This window comes from Arctopsyche grandis, chromosome 1 (assembly GCF_051622035.1).
Source record: "Arctopsyche grandis isolate Sample6627 chromosome 1, ASM5162203v2, whole genome shotgun sequence".
Taxonomy (NCBI): domain Eukaryota; kingdom Metazoa; phylum Arthropoda; class Insecta; order Trichoptera; family Hydropsychidae; genus Arctopsyche; species Arctopsyche grandis.
The window spans coordinates 33,743,686-33,762,247 of NC_135355.1; the positions used below are offsets into that span (position 1 = coordinate 33,743,686).

Consider the following 18,562-nt stretch of genomic DNA (forward strand, 5'->3'; position numbering starts at 1 on the left):
AAATGAACTAATAGCAATTTTCAGGAACCGTTTCAACAATGATCAGATATAATTGGCAAACTCTGATAGAGAAACGATCGATTTGGAGTCACAAAACCCCCAAATCTAACCAGCAGTTTGACGAGGACTCGAACCTTCGACCTCAGTGGTGCTAAATATATACGCTACCATTAAGCCAAACTGCTGGCTATGATAATATTGACTTGAGATGTCATATTACGGAAACACATTGAATGGTTTGTTCAAAAAATATATTCTATAAGTATCCATTCATTCCATCAAAAGCAAATTTACCGTGAACCAGCTGAATTACCTGGAGTTTCTCAGGTGTATAAAAGCCGTATTAAGGTATTAACCCCTTTCGAAAACTGTATACGGTTTGCATAGTGGACAAATAAACAAACAAAATTTCATCTTTTTTCTAGAATATAATACATATTTTCATATTAAATATGGAATGTGGAAGAAATATGTATAATAAGAAACATTTATTTAATGGTATTTAATTTATTTTAAAGTTTGTTACTGTATGCAAAATAGTATAAAGAACAATTTTGAAGTGAAACGAATCATCTAAATAATAAAGCGGATGAAGAAATGAAGTCAATTTAGACTTGATTGGCTTGAATCCAAGAAATGTATGAGCTGACTCTGGTGAAGACATCAGGCAATCCTCTGGCGCATGGAGATCCCCAGGATACAATACCGACAACGCTTCCTCCAGCAACCAATGGACCACCAGAATCACCCTGTAGTTAATAAAAGAACAAACATTTAAAAAATTGCACTTGAATCATTTGAAATAAGATCTGTAACGAAGAAAATGGCTTACGTGGCAAGCACCTTCTCCGGCTCTGGTGAATGTGCACAAGTTGGTTTCGAATACGCTGCCGACGCTTGAGAGGGCAGATCTACAGCTGGCAACGGTGATACTTCTCAAGTTGATGATTTGGAGGCTGTTGGGTGTGTTTCCAGGGTACTAAAGTCATAGCACATAATATAGATACAAGTCTTTTGACGAGATGTTAGAATTTAAGAAGTTTATTGTACGTACTGAGGTGGTTCCCCATCCGGTGAGGGTGACAGTAACTCCGTCGCCGACGATTCCTGAGCCTGGTGGCACAGCTCTGACGGTGGTGCTGGTGACGATGGTTGAGCTGACGATGACCAAGGCAATGTCGTTGGCGAGACTGTTTTGGTTGTAGGAAGCATGGATCCTCAAAGCGGAAGATGCGTACCTAGTACCTCCAGAGTTCAAAGTGTTGGTTCCAACGACGACAAGAGTGTTGGCGGTGGATCGGCTGCAAGAAAACATTAAATTCTTACATGCTTTTAAAGACCATACGATTGATACATATACATATAATAAGCAGTACAAGACTTAAACCTTTCGGAAACCTATTGTTTTCATTGCTTTAGACATCGATCTAGCATTTCTCGCTAGGATTTTGAAAATCATCGTAGCAGCCAAATTGTTTAGGTCATCGACTTTAAAGAGTCTTGTACTGTCTAATATTATATATTAGATGTATTATGAGGATTCATAAGAATTGTAAATAGGCTTTTGAGCTCTTTTTCCTATTATGCTGTACATTAACATTAAAATAATGGGTCTACCTCACGGGCAGGAATGTGAAATTACTGAAAACGCAAATATCGGAAGGCAAAGATCGAAAATCGAAAGATCTAAGTCGAAAGATCAAAAAAAAGGGTGCATGGTAAACGGTACATACTTAATACTCACTTAATTTGCGCGAGCAGGATACAACAGGAACAAGAGGAACAGGCTTTTCCTCCCGTATTAATGTGCGCGCGCAGAATACCGGAGGAAAAGCCTGTTCCTCTTGTTCCTGTTGTATCCTGCTCGCGTAAATTAAGTGAGTATGTACCGTTTACCATGCACCCTTTTTTTTTGATCTTTCGACTTAAGATCTTTCGATTTTCGATCTTTGCGTTTTCGGTAATTTCACATTCCAGCCCGTCACGGAGACCGTAAAATAATATAATACTATGATTACTAACAAAATTAAATTAAAATTGTAAAATAGAAAATGATCAGTAAATCAGTAGCTATTACAATAGATATAAGATGTATTGTTTTACATAATTTAGTAATAATAAAAAGCATTTAAAAATCAAAATGTTTTCATAGGCACAGCATGGCTCGGTGGTTGGGCTTTTTCCTAGCACCGAGAGGCGCCGGGATCGATGCCGTGAGTTGACCTCGATTGAAAGAATTTATTCAGAGTATATCTGTAATGCTGCTGGTCAGACTTGGATATTTGTGACTCCAAGTCGATCGTTTCCTATCAGAGTTTGTCAATTTTTCTGATTTCATTGTTGAAACGGTTCCTTGATTAAATTGGCTAATTACCCTGTCGCGTTTCAGGGCACCTACCTTTTGGGTATGATTAATGTACAATAAAATTTATACATAAGTTAAAATTTCGAGTTTTCAGTGTCACGTAATTTAGCGACTTATGTAATAAAAATGCTGCATTTTTTGTAATTAGCCAGGAAGGCGCATTGGGGTCTACCTGTTAGGCCTTCCTGGTATATTTCTATATAATAGAATAAAAGTAAAATAAAATAAATAAGCCTTCGCTTATCAGCAGTATGCTTTCAAATCATTGGCAACGGAAAGATTTTAATGGAATTTTTATACAAACATATATACAAACATATACCAGGAAAGCTTAACAGGTAAACCCCAAATGCGCCTTTCTGGTTCACATATTGATTAATAAATGTAAATCTGAACAATATCTGACATCTATGGTCAGATATTACAAACATCGTACGATAAATAACAATGAATATTCATGTAACAATACTCAATAATCATCCATAGAGACATCTATGGAGAAAATCTGACGAAACCTAACTCTAGGTTTTTTCGCAACAGAAAATTGGATAATAATGCCAATTTCACAGGAATCGTTTCAAATCAGAAAAATTGACAAATTCTGATATGAAACGACCGACCTCGTCAAACCAAGGTCTGGCCAGCAATGAGACTCCAGCGGGAAGCGAACTCGTAACCTATAGCACGATATAAAACAACATTTACTACTAGACCACACTGCTGGTTATTATTAGTACTTTTTAATATGCTCTTGAGCCTCAATGTTTATTGTTCATTTTTTAATTTATTATTAATAAACGGGAGCTCGTGGGAACGCCGTTCGCTCTCGCCAAATAATATCCAATATTTCCGTGCCCTTTCATAAATTTAAAAATTGTTCAATCTTGCAGTCCCTCTGATGAGCATGTATGTATGTATGTTTTTCCCAAGTGTCTTCCTACAGCGGACCAACTACATATAAATTGACATAGACATGTACCTAACATGTGTATATTTCATTTATTTTAATTGATCCACTTCCTTTCGAATGTGTATGATGAAAAAATGGGGTCGAAGTGCAAAAAAACTTATACGTAGCTGAATTTGAAATGGGTTTTGTAGCTATAGAAGAATTCTTATTGATAAACTTGTTGCTATGGATATTGAATGGCACCATTGTTAGTAAGAGTGTGACTTACCCGACGAGGCAATGGGCAGCAGTGAGGATGGTCCTGGAGGTGATGATGGTGCCTCCGCAGAAGTGAGCGTTGGAAGCAGACCTGAGGGAGACTTGGTAAGGAGCAGCACCATTGGCTGCTGTGGATCCACCGACGATCCTCCAGTCCCACTCGGTCAGTCCATCGGCATTTTCAGTGGGGGCTCCTATTGACACAAAAAGAAAATATGAAGACGAGATCTTAAGAAGTCAAGATCGTAGTGAGAAAGCCGATGAGGACATACCGTAGAGACCCACCACGGCGAAGATGAGGAATAAAAGCGATGTCTTCAGCATGTTGAGGCTCAAAAAACTCGACTAATAATTTTCGAATGAACATCGTCGCTATTTATAATGATCGCTAATCTGGCAAAAAGACAATTATCTTCGATTATACCCAGTAATTCGGTAGATTTCCGCGATTATCGCATGCAGATTATGATGCACTTCATAGGCATTATGATATTAATTGAATCTATAGAAGTTTTATCAGACAACAGCTTCTGTATCCCATTTTATGACGATAGATAATGCATAGTATATGATGTGTTAAACTTTAGAGATTTGTTCTTTAAAAATGTAATAAACTAAGATGAAGATTACAGCACATTAACAAATTTTGCAAATCGAAAGCCGAAGAGCAAAATTCATATAATACATACATTAAATTGAAATTTGCTGCCATTCTTTGCGAAAATCGTAAATTTGACTTTTAATTAATATACTAGCTGTATTACCCGGCTTCGCTCGGTATTTGTAATATAAACCGCTTAAACATGACTAATCTAATATTAAACATTTTATTAAATTTATTTGAATAGTTTTATTTTATATAAATTTATTTGAATATTCATTTGTTTTTTTTAATTTAATTGACTGTCACGAACAAACAAACATATAGTAAGTCTCTTATAAAAAATTATATGTATACGAAATTATATGTACACCAGAATCCAGCGCCTGCGCCCCCGCCACTGGTCCCCCTAGGGCTCCGCCCCCGGCGTTTGCGCTCCCTAGGGCTTCGCCCTTGGCGCCTTTGCCCCCGGGAGCTTCGAAGCCTTTGAATCGAAAAAAATCGAATTATTTATTCGATGACGTCACGGATTTACGACCCAACGAACGAAGGTTAAATACATACATACAAAGTCTCTTTCCAAATAATTATATATTAGATAAGCGTCACTTTCGAATTTCATTTTTTTAAATCTGTTTTATTATATTGCGCCGAAAATTTTTCTCTTTTTTATTTACATTGATTTTGCATTTTGCAAATTAAAGATAAATATGTAATACATATGTATTATATAGTTTTAGATCTTCGATTTTGAATTTGTCTTGCCAGTGATGACATGGATGCGAAACTTGGGGCATTCCGGCACAAGTGCGAGTTGAGGGCTGAGGTCAACCCTCTACCATTATATTCAAATATCACCAATTCGTCACTTGTATGACACCATCATGTATGACTCCTTCATTGCCGCATGATGTGTAATTAATATTAACAGTAAAACGATATAAGACACACCTAATTTAATAAATAGCACCATTGATTTGTAGCACACCTCACACACTGACTAACCGAAATTGTACGACACGTGTCTTCAACACATTCATTGTTTTAAATAAGAGTATATAAACTCATCACTGTTAGAATTTAAGTTAGTCCGTAATCAGCTATTGTACTGAATATATTAATAAATCATTATTTTTTATTCAAACTGGTCGTCTGCAATTCTTTATTCGCGCAAGATTTGCGCCGATATAAGCGCGCAATACAAACTATAAAATAAAATAAAATATTTATAAATCGATTTTGATGTTGACTAAAATTTTCTGGCTTTTTCTTTCCGAACTACCTTTTGTTTCCGATTGTTTTCCCGTAATGAGTATGTTTTACTAAATCTCAAAATACTTTTTAAAATTAAATACATGTAAATAAATAAATAAAATATATTTTTCGTTTATATTCAATGTCATTTATATATGTAGTTATATGATATGGATAAGCATAAGTATTAATTAAAAAGTTAAGATAATAATACGTCACTAGGATTAGAGAAAACCTTGATCACTATCATCATCTACTCTTATCTTATCTTTGCAAATTCCTTCTTCTCTTATATGAGATTTAATTTATATATTGTATCGTTTTTTTATTACAAATATATCTATACATACATATGTAGGGGAGACCGGGGCCAAAAGTAACAGTGCTAATATCTTCTAATCTTTGCATTTTTTCGAAGGTTCGCGAACAAACATATTGTCCTCTTTCCCTCGTCGCCTTCTCTCCGTGTAGTTTTGATTTTTTGTATTTTTGTGACAAAATGGATTCAATCTGAAGATCCGCAATTGAACTAATAGTAATCAATACTTACATGTTGTTATTATCGATTATAATTAGCCGATTAAGCGTATCATTGATGGTATTTCGTCCAAATGGTCACAAAGTTGCAAAACGTGGTTGGGGTCGAAAGTAACAAATAACTCGGGGTCGAAAGTAACTGTTACTTTCAACCCCGTCTGTTTTTCGGTGTATTATTTTTACGAAGCTTGATCTAATCGTAACGTTATTGTTAAATTTAAGGATGCCACGAAATAGAATCCGAACTACGACGAGAGGCCTGGCGCATCAGTCCATGTATGAAGCTGCTACTCAAGATATTATAAACAATAACCTGAGTATTCGAGCTGCAGCTAAAAAAATTCAATTTGTGCCACGTTACTCTATTTCGATACATAAAAAAACGAAAATAAAAAATAAAATTGGCAATTGAAGAAGAAAAATCCAAGAAACAAATGAAGACAGCTGGGAGTAAAAGTAAGAAAATGAATCCAAAGAAAGGGGTGGATAGTTAAAGGAAAAAAGTCTATAAAAGAATCATCTGATGATGAGGACGATTGCTTCTGCTTGGTCTGTGTGGAATCGTACAGTAAGAGCCGATCCGGAAAGAATTGGATTCGATGTCTTGATTGTAAGGGTTGGGCTCACGAAAAATGCACCAAAGGGAATGCTACTTGTGTATGCCATAATGATTAGTAGACACCGGATAGTCACAGTGCTATTCATTGTTCCATTTTTGTAAGTCCTTTGTAAAAAAGGTTCGGCAAACCTTTAACAATGCATTTACAACCTTTGAACAATACGCGGCACCTTCTGGGTCCGGTGACTACTGATTAGTAGAGACCGGAGCCTCTTTACGCCGTTCATTGTTATTGTTAATTTTTATGGTGAACCTTTTTTTGCTAACCTAGCTTTGTAGTACAAAGCTAGAGAGCAAATGAACAAAGAACGGCGCAAAGTTGGTCCGCTCTTTACTGATTAGAGTGTATTTTATGTTATATTGTATTTATAAAAATGTTTGCTGCCTACTACCTACTTCTTATTATTTGAAACCAAATTATCAATCATATCGTACTGTTAATTTCGACCCCACTAGGTTTAACTTTTGACCCGTGTCGGGGGTCAAAAGTAACGCTCGATATGCCCTCGAAAAATTTCTAATATCCTGAAATGGTTATGCATAATCAAACTGATACCAATGTATATTATAAACAAAGATCTAAGCTACCTGCGTGGCTAATCAGTTTCATTCTAGAGTTTTTAGTTTTCTCCCAATGTCCTCAAATGTCAAAAATATTACTTTTGACCCCGGTCTCCCCTACATACATAAGTACACTATACCAAAATTTATTTGTATCTTTCAAATTTTAGTTCATTAGAATAATTCAATTATATAAATACTACAATGCGTAAGCTTAGTTGGAAAACTTACAAAACCGATCTCAAATGATGTTATCGTCTATATTTAGTGAAAAGTCGACAATTCGAATAATGGAAATGACTTTATTTCGACAAATTCTTATACGATTGAATCACGACTACAATCCCCTATAATTGAGACGCTTTGCTATAAAATGTGTCAAGACGACTTATAGTCCTTACAAAACGGTTTGTTTTATTACGTCTGGCCTCTGAATCTATTTCAGACACATACTCAATGGTACATCCATAAATGCTGTGTAAAACATCAATGTTTTGCACATATGTATGTACATACATACAAACATACAAACATTTCATCTTAGTTTATCCCCACAATCGCGATCGTAATCAATTATACATATATTGTTCGCTTAATCACAGACGAAATCATAATTAAGTACGTGGGATTACAAATAGCTATTTTATTATTATATCACTATCGTAAAATTTTATCTGGATCAATAATACAGTGCAGTGTTGGCAAATAATGATGCATACGTGGACTGTCGAATCTTTTCAATGTATGTACATACATACGTGGTTCAATTCATTTCCAAGATGATTTTGAATATCTTAAGTTGTGTATTTGAATAATTGGCGTACGTTCGTTCACTGGTCTAAAATGTACGTGCGATTTCCATTCGGCATGAACGAGTTATAATTGTACCGAAAGTCGTGATTTTTTTTGATTTAAAAATTCAAATCTGCCCATCAACGTCTCCTTTGATATATTCACAATGTGAAAATATTTATTCGCTCAAAAATAGTCTGATTTTTAAGCGGGCTTTTACGCCCAAGTGACAGCGCATTTGGAAGAGCAACATCTTCATGCGAATTCAGATGGAAGCGTATCGTACGTTTTATTTGAACGTGAAAACCTTTTCGAAACGCTTTAGAAACGCCAATCTTGTTTCATCTCGACTGTCCGATGTTGTTTTTATTTTTTTAAACCGCTTTACGTATGTGAAGTTTCCGAATCGAAATAATAATAAAAAAATACGATTCCGTTCTAATAAAACCGATGCGTCATTTTTTCATATGGTGTTTTCACTGGAATTGATCATACTTGAGATATATGTATAGCGTTTGATTCCTTTCACTGCCTCTCTCTGACGTTATGCCATAGATGTCATCTTGTTAAGAATATATATAAAGTAATCGGATAGTAGCCTAAAAAGTCTGTGAAAATGAAAAGCTGACGAATAGTGAAACGACGCGTCACGAAAAAAAAACTGTTTGATTATCTATGATTAGTTTGATTTAATACATAACTAGATCTGTTTAGATTCCCTACCGAAGCCAAATTGGATGATAAAATCATGTGTTTTAATTAATTTTTATATTTACTAATGAAATTTTCTATATATGTAGAGCATATCGATGGCTTGGTACACAGATATTGTATGTCCATTTTTGAATATGTATCGAATTATAAGTTTGTAGGTGCTGGAATAATTCAGGTTTTTCTTATTTATTTGGTACTTATTCGATACTTATTCATTTGGTAGACTATTCCAAGTGGTAACCACTCTACATACTTGAAAAAAGAATCTTGTAAGAAATATATTTTTGGGGTCTAAGAATATGACCTCTAAGATGATTTTATGTTAGGAGGTCGATCATTGGACAATTGTAATGGGTACACTGTTCGACATGAAAAATGGTTCAGAGACGAGATATAACTTTTCTTATAGATCTATGCCCAGTGAATACGAGTCTGGTAATAAAAAATGTTGATTGGTTCGAGATTCGGAGATATACTCGTTATGTGTTTTTTAAATCACTAGATTTTTCTATATCTTGGTGTTGTTCGGTCGATGTCTCAAAATCTGTCAATTTCGTGTTCAAAATGAATATTGGAATCTATAGTCGGGTATATTATCATTCATTTGTAGTACTTTTCAGCTCTCAAATCTCTCTAAGTAGTCGTCCAGTTCAAATCAAAAGCCATAAGTACGTATTTTCATTTGGAATTTTATCCCACACTTAATACTATTTTATATTGAGTATTTTCTATTGAAAGATGTTTATTGGGATATTGAGTATTTTCTAGTGAAAGATGTTTATTGGGATATTGAGTATTTTCTATTGAAAGATGTTTATAGGATACAACCAAAAAAAAAGTCGTCATTTGTCGAATAGTGTTATTTATAATTTTTCAAACTTCAATTAGATCGCCTCTCATTCTTCTCATCTCCAATGAAGAGTCAATCAACAGCCATTTTTTGTAATTCATCAATTAATTTCAGTTTTGACTGATTTGCGTTGATTTGAAAATCACCGATTTCCACAAAATGATGCATTGGGAAAACGTTCTCTTAAGAACATCGTTGTACCTTTCATTCTCAATATATTATTCTAATTTTTAAAGAAGTTTTATGTATCGTAATTTTTTAAAAAACATTTAAAATTGGAAAATTTACAAAATTGTTGAATTTCAAACATATGTAAACATACATATAAACATATATGAGCCGTTATAATTGAACGTGGCATAAGTCCACTTTTCTTCATTTCGAGAAATATCTCGCAAAGCAATAAATATAATGTTTTGCGTTTAACAATATTTAAAAAGACTGGTGGCCTGTAATACGTCTATTCTGCTTTTCCCAAATTCTGGACATATCGAATTAAAAGAAACGATAGCAATATGCGAATTAAGTTTAACAGAAATAGTGTTTTTGGAACTGAAAATTAGACTTCCGCCACTTTTAAATTAACGGCTCATATATAATTATGTGCGTGGTAGACATCATTATTTGACGGTTGTACCTCCTACTCGCACAGTGCTTTATCGAATGGCTCCTATTCCAAGAGCTATCCGACTTCTCAATGAAATCGTTGCTGATGAGCCTGAATGTGATATATTCCACACCAATTAGCGTTGGTTATCGGAGATTATTTTAACCTATTTGTCTGGTAACCTGCGCTCATCATTATTTCATAATTGAACGTGATTTATGAGTGGAATTTTGATTTTATTTCTTCCATTTGGGCCTCGTAGGGATGTTTTATATTTACGGCTGGTTCTTATATATTGGTGCTGGCTACAGGTGCAAGACATTTCCCCACTTTGTGTTTTATTATTTAATATTTTTACTATAATATATCTGCTATTATTATAATGCTTCTAGTGTTTTGCCCATTGATAACGGGTTGTAATTGATACACGAATTAAAATAAAGTTATATGTTATTTATTTATTTATTTGGAAAACTTACAGTTTATTAAGTTACATAGATTGATAGTAAAAAAACATAATTATGTTAAGTAAACCATTAATAATTTTCACATATAGGTAAAAAAAAGAAAAGCTCAAACATTTAAAATAAGAAACAAAAATGATAATAGAAATAAAAATAATAATAATCAATAATAATATGATAAAAATTATGGAATAATAAAAATAATATAATATATAACAGAAAACAAAAAGACAAAATAAATACATCAAAATAAAAATTCATAATCACAATCGTAAATTTTCAATAAAATTATTCATCGAAAAACAAATTTGCAATAATCACTCTAGCTTGTATAGCATTAATATTAAATAAGTCAAACATAGAAATTGTTAAAATTAGTGTGTTGACGGTGGAGCTTGCACGCCAGATGAATGAGCTACTTCCATAATTAGAAAAAGTATTAGGTATGTAAAGGAGCTCATTACATCTAGTCATTCTATTTGGCACACGCAATGATAGTCTTCTCAATAATTGAGGACAGTCGATCGAGCCGTTAAGGATGTTCAAAATTGTTGAGATGTCAGCTATCTCCCTTCTTTTGACAAGTGGAAGTAGATGCTGACACCTACAAGCATCTTCATAGGAAGTATAGGATAATCCAAAACGGCTACTGATGTACCTCAAGAATCTCTTCTGAATGCGTTCCAATCTGTCTCTTGCACCAGAGTACTCTGGGTTCCAAACTTGGGATGCAAACTCAACAATACTTCTTACGTATGCACAATATAGTATTTTATATGATTTTATAGAAGTAAAGCATTTGGAGGACCGGATGACGAACCCGAGGGCCTTCGACGCTCGAGCTACAACATTGTCAATATGTTTACTAAAGGATAGATCAGAGTTTAAAAAGACTCCCAGATCCCTAATTTCCGATACCCTTGTGAGTCTATGTCCGTTGATTGAATGAGGAAAGTCAACTGGACATAGTTTTCTGGTGAAGGTTATGCAGGAGCATTTTGCTACATTAATTTCCAACTTATTTATGCTGCAATAAGCCTCTAGCCTGAACAAATCATCTTGTAGGGCCAAAGCATCATTTCGGTTGTCTATTCTCTTGAAAATCTTCATATCATCAGCAAATAATAGTACACTTGAATTCTGAAAACATTTTTCAATATCGAAGATGAAGATATTGAATAATAGAGGTCCTATTATTCAATATCTTCAATAAGATAATAATAGAGAAGATATTGAATAATAGAATAATATATAAAAATATAATATAATGTAAGGTAATTTATAGGCACGTATTAATAGTAAAAAGTTGAGTGCGCTCAACACACGCTCACCGATCCAACCCGTTCACCCGTTCGTGAAATGATGAATGAACGTGTGTGTGTTTTTTTGTGGATGTGTTATTATGTGTACGCTCCCACGCAGCGCATCTGACGCTGGCATCACCCATCGCTCGGCGCTCAATATCAGGAGTTGGTTGTTGGTTGACGCGTCCGCCACATACCCACAAACATACATACATACATACATCGTGTCTGTTTTTTTGTATAATATATTGTTTTTTTTTTATGATTTTGTTTAATTTTACTACTTTATTTATGTACGTAGTAACAATAGATGCGAAAATTCAAACTAGAGATTTCGACTGTGTGTGTGTGTGTGTGTGTCTGTGTATTTTGGGGATTTTTTTTATGGGGATATGCATAAATTTTTCGACCATTGTTGCGCATTAGGACTCCTGTAATGCTACAATGGTCCAAACTTAAACTTAAAATATAATAAATATATACATACGAAGAAAATTTAATAGCGAAGTGTTATATGTTGCTTCAGGTTTAATTAAAAATGAAACATTGTCGTTTTTTATCAGTGGAAGTTCAAGCAAGGAATTCGCCTCAGCGAGTAATGACTTGGCCGTCACTCGTACGAAGGATTTAATGCAAATTGAAAATTCCATAACCTACGACGCGAAGGACAGATAGGTTCACTTCGCTGCTCGTTTTGTCCTGCAGCTTCCCTTCACCTACGGTGTTTCCATGTACCTCCAGATCAATCGTCGGGGACGGGATTAAATCGCGGAAACTAATCACATTACGGCCAGCAGAAGTTTCTGCATTCTTGGAGCGAGCCGAAAGAAGACGATGGGGAAAAAAGGACGAGCGAAAATCGAGCGAACGTTTCGCCGTTTATAAATACGCGAGACACGCTTTATTCATTTCACGGACGATTTCTTTATTTTAAAAGGTTCGCCTTTTGCCGGTCGTTTCTTCCACTTTAGACTGGTTGCAGCAACTCGAAGATCGCTCCTTTTCAATATTCCATTTTACCGTCGAGTTTCGTTTGCGAATTCGTGCAAAAGTTACATACGACCAATCTTGACATGGATATCGAAACTGTCACGCTCGTGCACAAGTGCGCGAGTTACGAAATTAAAACTGCAATTGAGATTATAAATATATATATTTTTTTATTTTTTTGAAGCTCGGATAACATACAATACAGAACGAACTATAAATCGATATTTATTTAAATAATAACTTTATTTTATGCTCTCGAACCCAATTGAAGTTTCCTTGAAAATTTTAACCATGTTTATAAACCCAATAAATTCCTATGTATTATACGATTTCATATAAAAAAATTTAAAACATATTAAATAATCATTATCCAACCTTTTTTTGTTCAATTGCAACACTCATCTTAGAGTTCGCTCTCTCTGGCTCCTAAAATAATAAACGAACAAATTCATTACAGATTCTTTCTTTCCAAACGGGATGGTTTAAGTTTGGAATAGTTTTCCCAACAATGTAGGAATTTCTGAAAACCTTAATATTTTTAAAAACAAAGTAGATGTCTTTCTTTAAACTTAAAGAGTTTTTATAATTCTGCTTTTCCTATATCTTCATTTCTTTCTATATTTTCATTTATTTTTTAGATATCATTTTACTGTTGTATTATCTTTTATTTTATTATTTTTTTTTCCTGTTTACTTTCCTCTCTTATTTTTATTTTTATTTTATTATTATTACGATTTCCGACACAGGGCCAGACTACCGGGGCCCTGTGTCAGAAATCGTACCTGTTATATCATATTTTCTTATTCAATTGTGTTAAAAATAGCAACTAACATAAATGTAGATATTTTTCATATATTAAAAATATATCTATAACATCTTTTTTTTTAGTTTATCATCATTTTTCCCAGGGCCCGAGATTTCTGCCGACGACTCTATACATATACATATGTATGTATAAGTCAAACCCTTTGACCATTTGACATTCAAATACTCATAATTTGACATTGAAGTCACGTACGTTTATATTAGAGCCTATTTGGGCTACACATTTATTAAAAAATAAATAGATAAAACTAAATAGCGTTGTGATTAAATATCATTAAAACAAATGGATTGCTCTAAAACTAAAAATATTTATACACTATGATATTTCAACTATTTTAAATATTCACCAATAACCTGGGTTGAACTTCTGTTTATTTAATTTTGCATATTCGGCGCTGGTTTGTCAAATGATAATAGGTTGCCAATTTGTTTGGAACCGTTTCAATAATCAAATCAGATAAATTGGCAAATTCTGATGGGAAACGATCGAACTAGAGTCACATTTATCTAAGGTCTGACCAACAACACAGGTCTAGAGATTGAACCCCTGGCTTCTCAGTTGATAGCATTATACGCTGACCACTGAGCTATCTTTCTGGTTGCATGTACATATGTATATATACATAGAGCATTATCAGATCATATTTTGAAGTGCAAATGTTTGAAATCCATATTAAGAAAGGGAATACAATTATTCATATTTAATTCGACAATAGGCGTTTCTCGACTAATTATGTTGTAAAGTGAAATTTCATCGAACGTTTAAAAGCCACAGGGCCGTAGGGCGGGTCTCCGTTAATAATAATGGTATATTTGAAAAATGTAGACATTCAATATGCTGTGATAAATGATCTGCCGTTAAAGCTGGAGCTTTATGGAGATTCTTATGGTGTTTTGGGGTGGTCTCGAATCCTCAGCCCGAGGCAAAATATGCATGTCTCCGATTCCCAATTTGAGAAACTTTCCCTCACCTTTCAATTACATATGTATATGTCTATATGTACCTTCCATTTAAAAATGCATATATATATATGAACATTTTAAGACGATATCAAAATTGAGTACGAAAATAAACGACCTTTCGTGTAAATATTTTATATATTATATTTTCCTTCAAAACGTCAAATTAAATTTCAATCACTTCAGATCTTTCATACATTATGTAGATGTAAAAGTAAAAATAAATCAAACAAGACTTTGCGAATGTAAACACACGCATTATGGTATTTATTGATCGTTTAAGATTTTGCACAAAAAAAAAACACGGTGTTTATCTCGAAACCGTACATGTTCTGTTCGCGAGAGGGCAAATATTGATTTATACTTATTTGCCAAAGAAGTGATTTTCACTTTCTGAATATATGTACATATGTACATATAATCAGTGGCGTACCGTGACTTTTAAAAAAGTGGACTAAGAACGGGTATGGGCAAAAAAAAAATATATAAAAATAAACATTTTTAATTTTTGAATTATAAGAATCTGCCTTGAAGTGTTGCGTATAATTTTTTGTGCTAACAGAAATATCCTAAGAAGCCCATATTTCTTAATAAAATCTTGTTTGTCTTCAAAATTTAATCTTCGGAATGATTTGTCGAACAATCCATCGAGAATGCAACATTCAAGTCCTTGTTATTTATTTTCGCGTGCTGATTTTTTCTGAGGGAATCGTTTCGCAAGCCGAGTCCCTTGCCATATTTGTACTCAAAAAGTTATGTGTTATTTTAACAAAAAAAAGTTCAGAATGATGTTTGATAAACACAAATCAGAATATTCTTAGTAAAAATTCCATAAATGCTTGAAGAGACGAGTAAATAAAAAATATTTTGTCTTTGACGGAACGTCTATACATAAAAATTCGCCAGTATCGCGAAGGGAACAGAATTGAGACGGCGAGTCCGTGCAAGCGAACGACGCGGAGGACCATACCATAACAATCCACTACCACTACCATTACCTCAAGTAGGGTCGATTCCAGCTTCTGAACTTCGTTAATTTGAGTGAACAATATTGTTGCGTAGGCATGAGTTCAGGATCCAAATGAAAGGCCAAAGTCCTTCACAGAATTTATTCAACGATTCAGGAGGTCCACACGTAACCACCTCTCAATCCAGAATGATCTGATCTACCGTCTATACCTCCTTATAAAGTACAAGTTGCCCATCACAGCTTCCCCGAGCCATTAATGTGTCTATTGTCTAGGCACTTAACGATCTAACCTGGCGAGTCTTTTGTTTATGCATGCACTCACCCAGGTCAGTGAGAACTCCAGTGTATCCTTTGTTCGAGCACTTACTGAGACCCGTTAGCCTAATCCGAGTTCTCTATTGTTCACCCACGAATGCACTTAGACAGTGGATACTCTCTCTCATGTTCCCACGTTACAATATCAATATATACAACGATTTGAATTCATTGTAATTGAGTTGTTGATACTTTTAAATTTCAGGTAAAAGATTTTAGGGGACTAGCCTTTTTCATCTAGTCCAATGACGCGCACGCCACTGCATATATGTATACATACATATATATAAAGACGGTAATCTGTGTGTGTGTGTGTGTGGGTGTGTGTGTGTGGGTGTGTGTGTGTGTGTGTGGGTGTGTGTGTGTGTATGTGTCCTAACGCTCGCCGAACATAATGAACGAATCGATAAAAATCGATTAATTCATTTTTCGACGAGACGACTTTGTCGCAACTCGAACCGATCACCCCAAATAGCCTGAATATGGATCTAAATTGAGCTAATGGTCTCGGACATCACGCCAAATCCATCTTTTCATTTCGCCTTTTTTTTTAAACATTAATTGAAATATTCCTTCTCGCCATATAAAAATACGTAATTTTAATAATTTCATTTAGCGAGGTTTTGAACCATTTTTTTATATATTTATTTTCAATTAAATTATAATTATAATTTAAATTATTTATATTTTGACGATATTCGAGAAAAAAATTGATTTCATTCACCGCGGGCGCCGGGAATCGAACCTCGGACCCTCCGATCCAAACCGCAATGGCCCTCACGAGCTCGCGTCGCACGCCATGTCCTCGCCCAGAATACGTGTTGTAAATACACATCATATGTATATGCACGTAATTTGTTATGTGTAATAATAATATTCAACGTTACGAGGTCAATGACCGTTTGTGTATAATCGGAAAATATTACATTTTGTTAACGTTAACTTAAGAATTGAAAATTATTACAAATAAAGAATTGAAAACTATCTATGAGAGTCTACGAAAATAACGGTTCCGGTTCCGGATTTTTTTTTAGTTTTATACGGGTATATAATAATTTTATACCCATGCGATGATATTTCATCGGGCTATTCACTAGTGTAATATATAAGTGAACGGTGTGAGAATAAATTCCAAAACTCAATTTTGAATCTTTGAACATTCTAAAGAATTCCAATGACAATCGCCGATAAGAATTTTTTAACCCACTTTTCAAAGTTTCCTTATCGTCGCGCTTGACATTGCATTATTATAAAATTAGGTCATAAAGAAATCATTTCTTGAACGTAGTGTGGTCATGGTGACATGACAGCACAATTTTCGTATCAGGTTTTTAAATATAGAACATATTATAATCAGTCAATCACTAATATGTCTCTCGAACACCAATGTGATCAATCAAATAAACGACCCCATTTCTGTATGCTCTTTGTTCCACTGTTTTCGAATAACTTTGTATATGTATGTATGTATGTATATAACTTTTGGATAGTTGCTTCGTTGCCGAAGAGTTGGAGGGTCAAGTGGCAACAGTTGGAGCAACTCTTCTCCGAAGTTTCCAGAAGAACTTTACACTAAATCCTCACTTTTGCGGTCGGTCTATTATTTCTGCTAAAGTAGAGCTAACTGCAACTCATTGCATATACAACTATGTAGTTATAAGTTTGACGATAAAATTAACCATTTCGTATAATATTTCACTTGAAATAGTCAGTTGGTAATTATTAGAATACGAACACAAATATTATATGTGGAATTATGTACATTGAAATAGATTAGAAGTACTTGACTGTACATATATTATAATATAATAGACATTGTTAATAAATAGAAATCGGAAAAACCCGCAATTGTTTACAATATTGATCATACTAAATTGTTTATTAGTCGCATCTTATTGTTTTTGATTAATTAGGAAGATTTGGGTTATTCCAAAATGATAAGAGATTTTTGCGTTTATTTATATTTAATTTATCTAACGATTGTGTTGCTTTGCGATTAATTAAAATATATCAATATATAATCTGATGTGTTTGATATTGAAAAATATCAAACAGTGTATTAATATATTGTAAAAATATCAATAAGTGATTATAAATTGAAATAAATATAAACTCATCATTTTATTTTATATGTGGATGCGAAACTTGGGCATTGAATGCCAGAATGCTGCATAAGGTCCAGTGCACTCAAAGACGTGTGGAATGCTGTGTGCTTGGCATAATGAGGTGAGATAGAAAACGGAATACGTGGGTCAGAAGTGTGACAAAAGTGGTTGATGTAATGTTGAAAGCAGGGCTACATCTAGGAGTTCGGCCGCCTGTGTGGAAACTTAAATCTATTTGTATAAATCATATTAATAAAAAAAATTAAGCGCATACGATTAGTGCAAAAATCTTACCTTTTGATAAATATTGTGTGGAAAATATGTATAGTGTTGAAAATTTTAATTAAAATAGCTAGTTTAGTTCTGAACAGGACCAGATGACAAGACAGATTGAAAGTTTTCAAGTTCATTCATGGAAATATAGTGTTTTTACCTCCAATCCCACATTCATGGAAATATAGTATTTTTACCTCCAATCCCACATTCAGGACATTTTTCTTTCGATGACCAACCAATACTCAATATCCTTGAAGAAATACATCTGGCAGTCGCAAAAATAAT

The 18,562-nt window shown here is 34.0% G+C and overlaps 1 protein-coding gene across 1 annotated transcript; it reads right to left on the reverse strand.

Annotated features, from left to right (window-relative positions):
• Positions 1-235: 235 nt before the first annotated feature.
• On the reverse strand, positions 236-4,027 carry LOC143916126 (chymotrypsin-2-like). Its single transcript, XM_077437046.1, has 5 exons — positions 3,806-4,027; positions 3,544-3,727; positions 1,055-1,301; positions 833-979; positions 236-749 (listed from the first exon to the last, which is right to left on the reverse strand). Exons 1-5 carry the CDS (start codon positions 3,855-3,857, stop codon positions 609-611), a joined length of 771 nt encoding a protein of 256 aa, XP_077293172.1. The 5' UTR covers positions 3,858-4,027; the 3' UTR covers positions 236-608.
• Between the last annotated feature and the right edge of the window lie 14,535 nt (positions 4,028-18,562).

Bases quoted from the DNA above. Each gene is read 5' to 3' on its own strand.
- LOC143916126 (XM_077437046.1), bottom strand. From the start codon at position 3,857: ATGCTGAAGACATCGCTTTTATTCCTCATCTTCGCCGTGGTGGGTCTC. The intron at 3,728-3,805 runs GTATGTCCTCAT...TTGTGTCAATAG, and splicing joins CGCCGTGGTGGGTCTCTACG to GAGCCCCCACTGAAAATGCC. The intron at 750-832 runs GTAAGCCATTTT...TATTAACTACAG, and splicing joins CCGGAGAAGGTGCTTGCCAC to GGTGATTCTGGTGGTCCATT.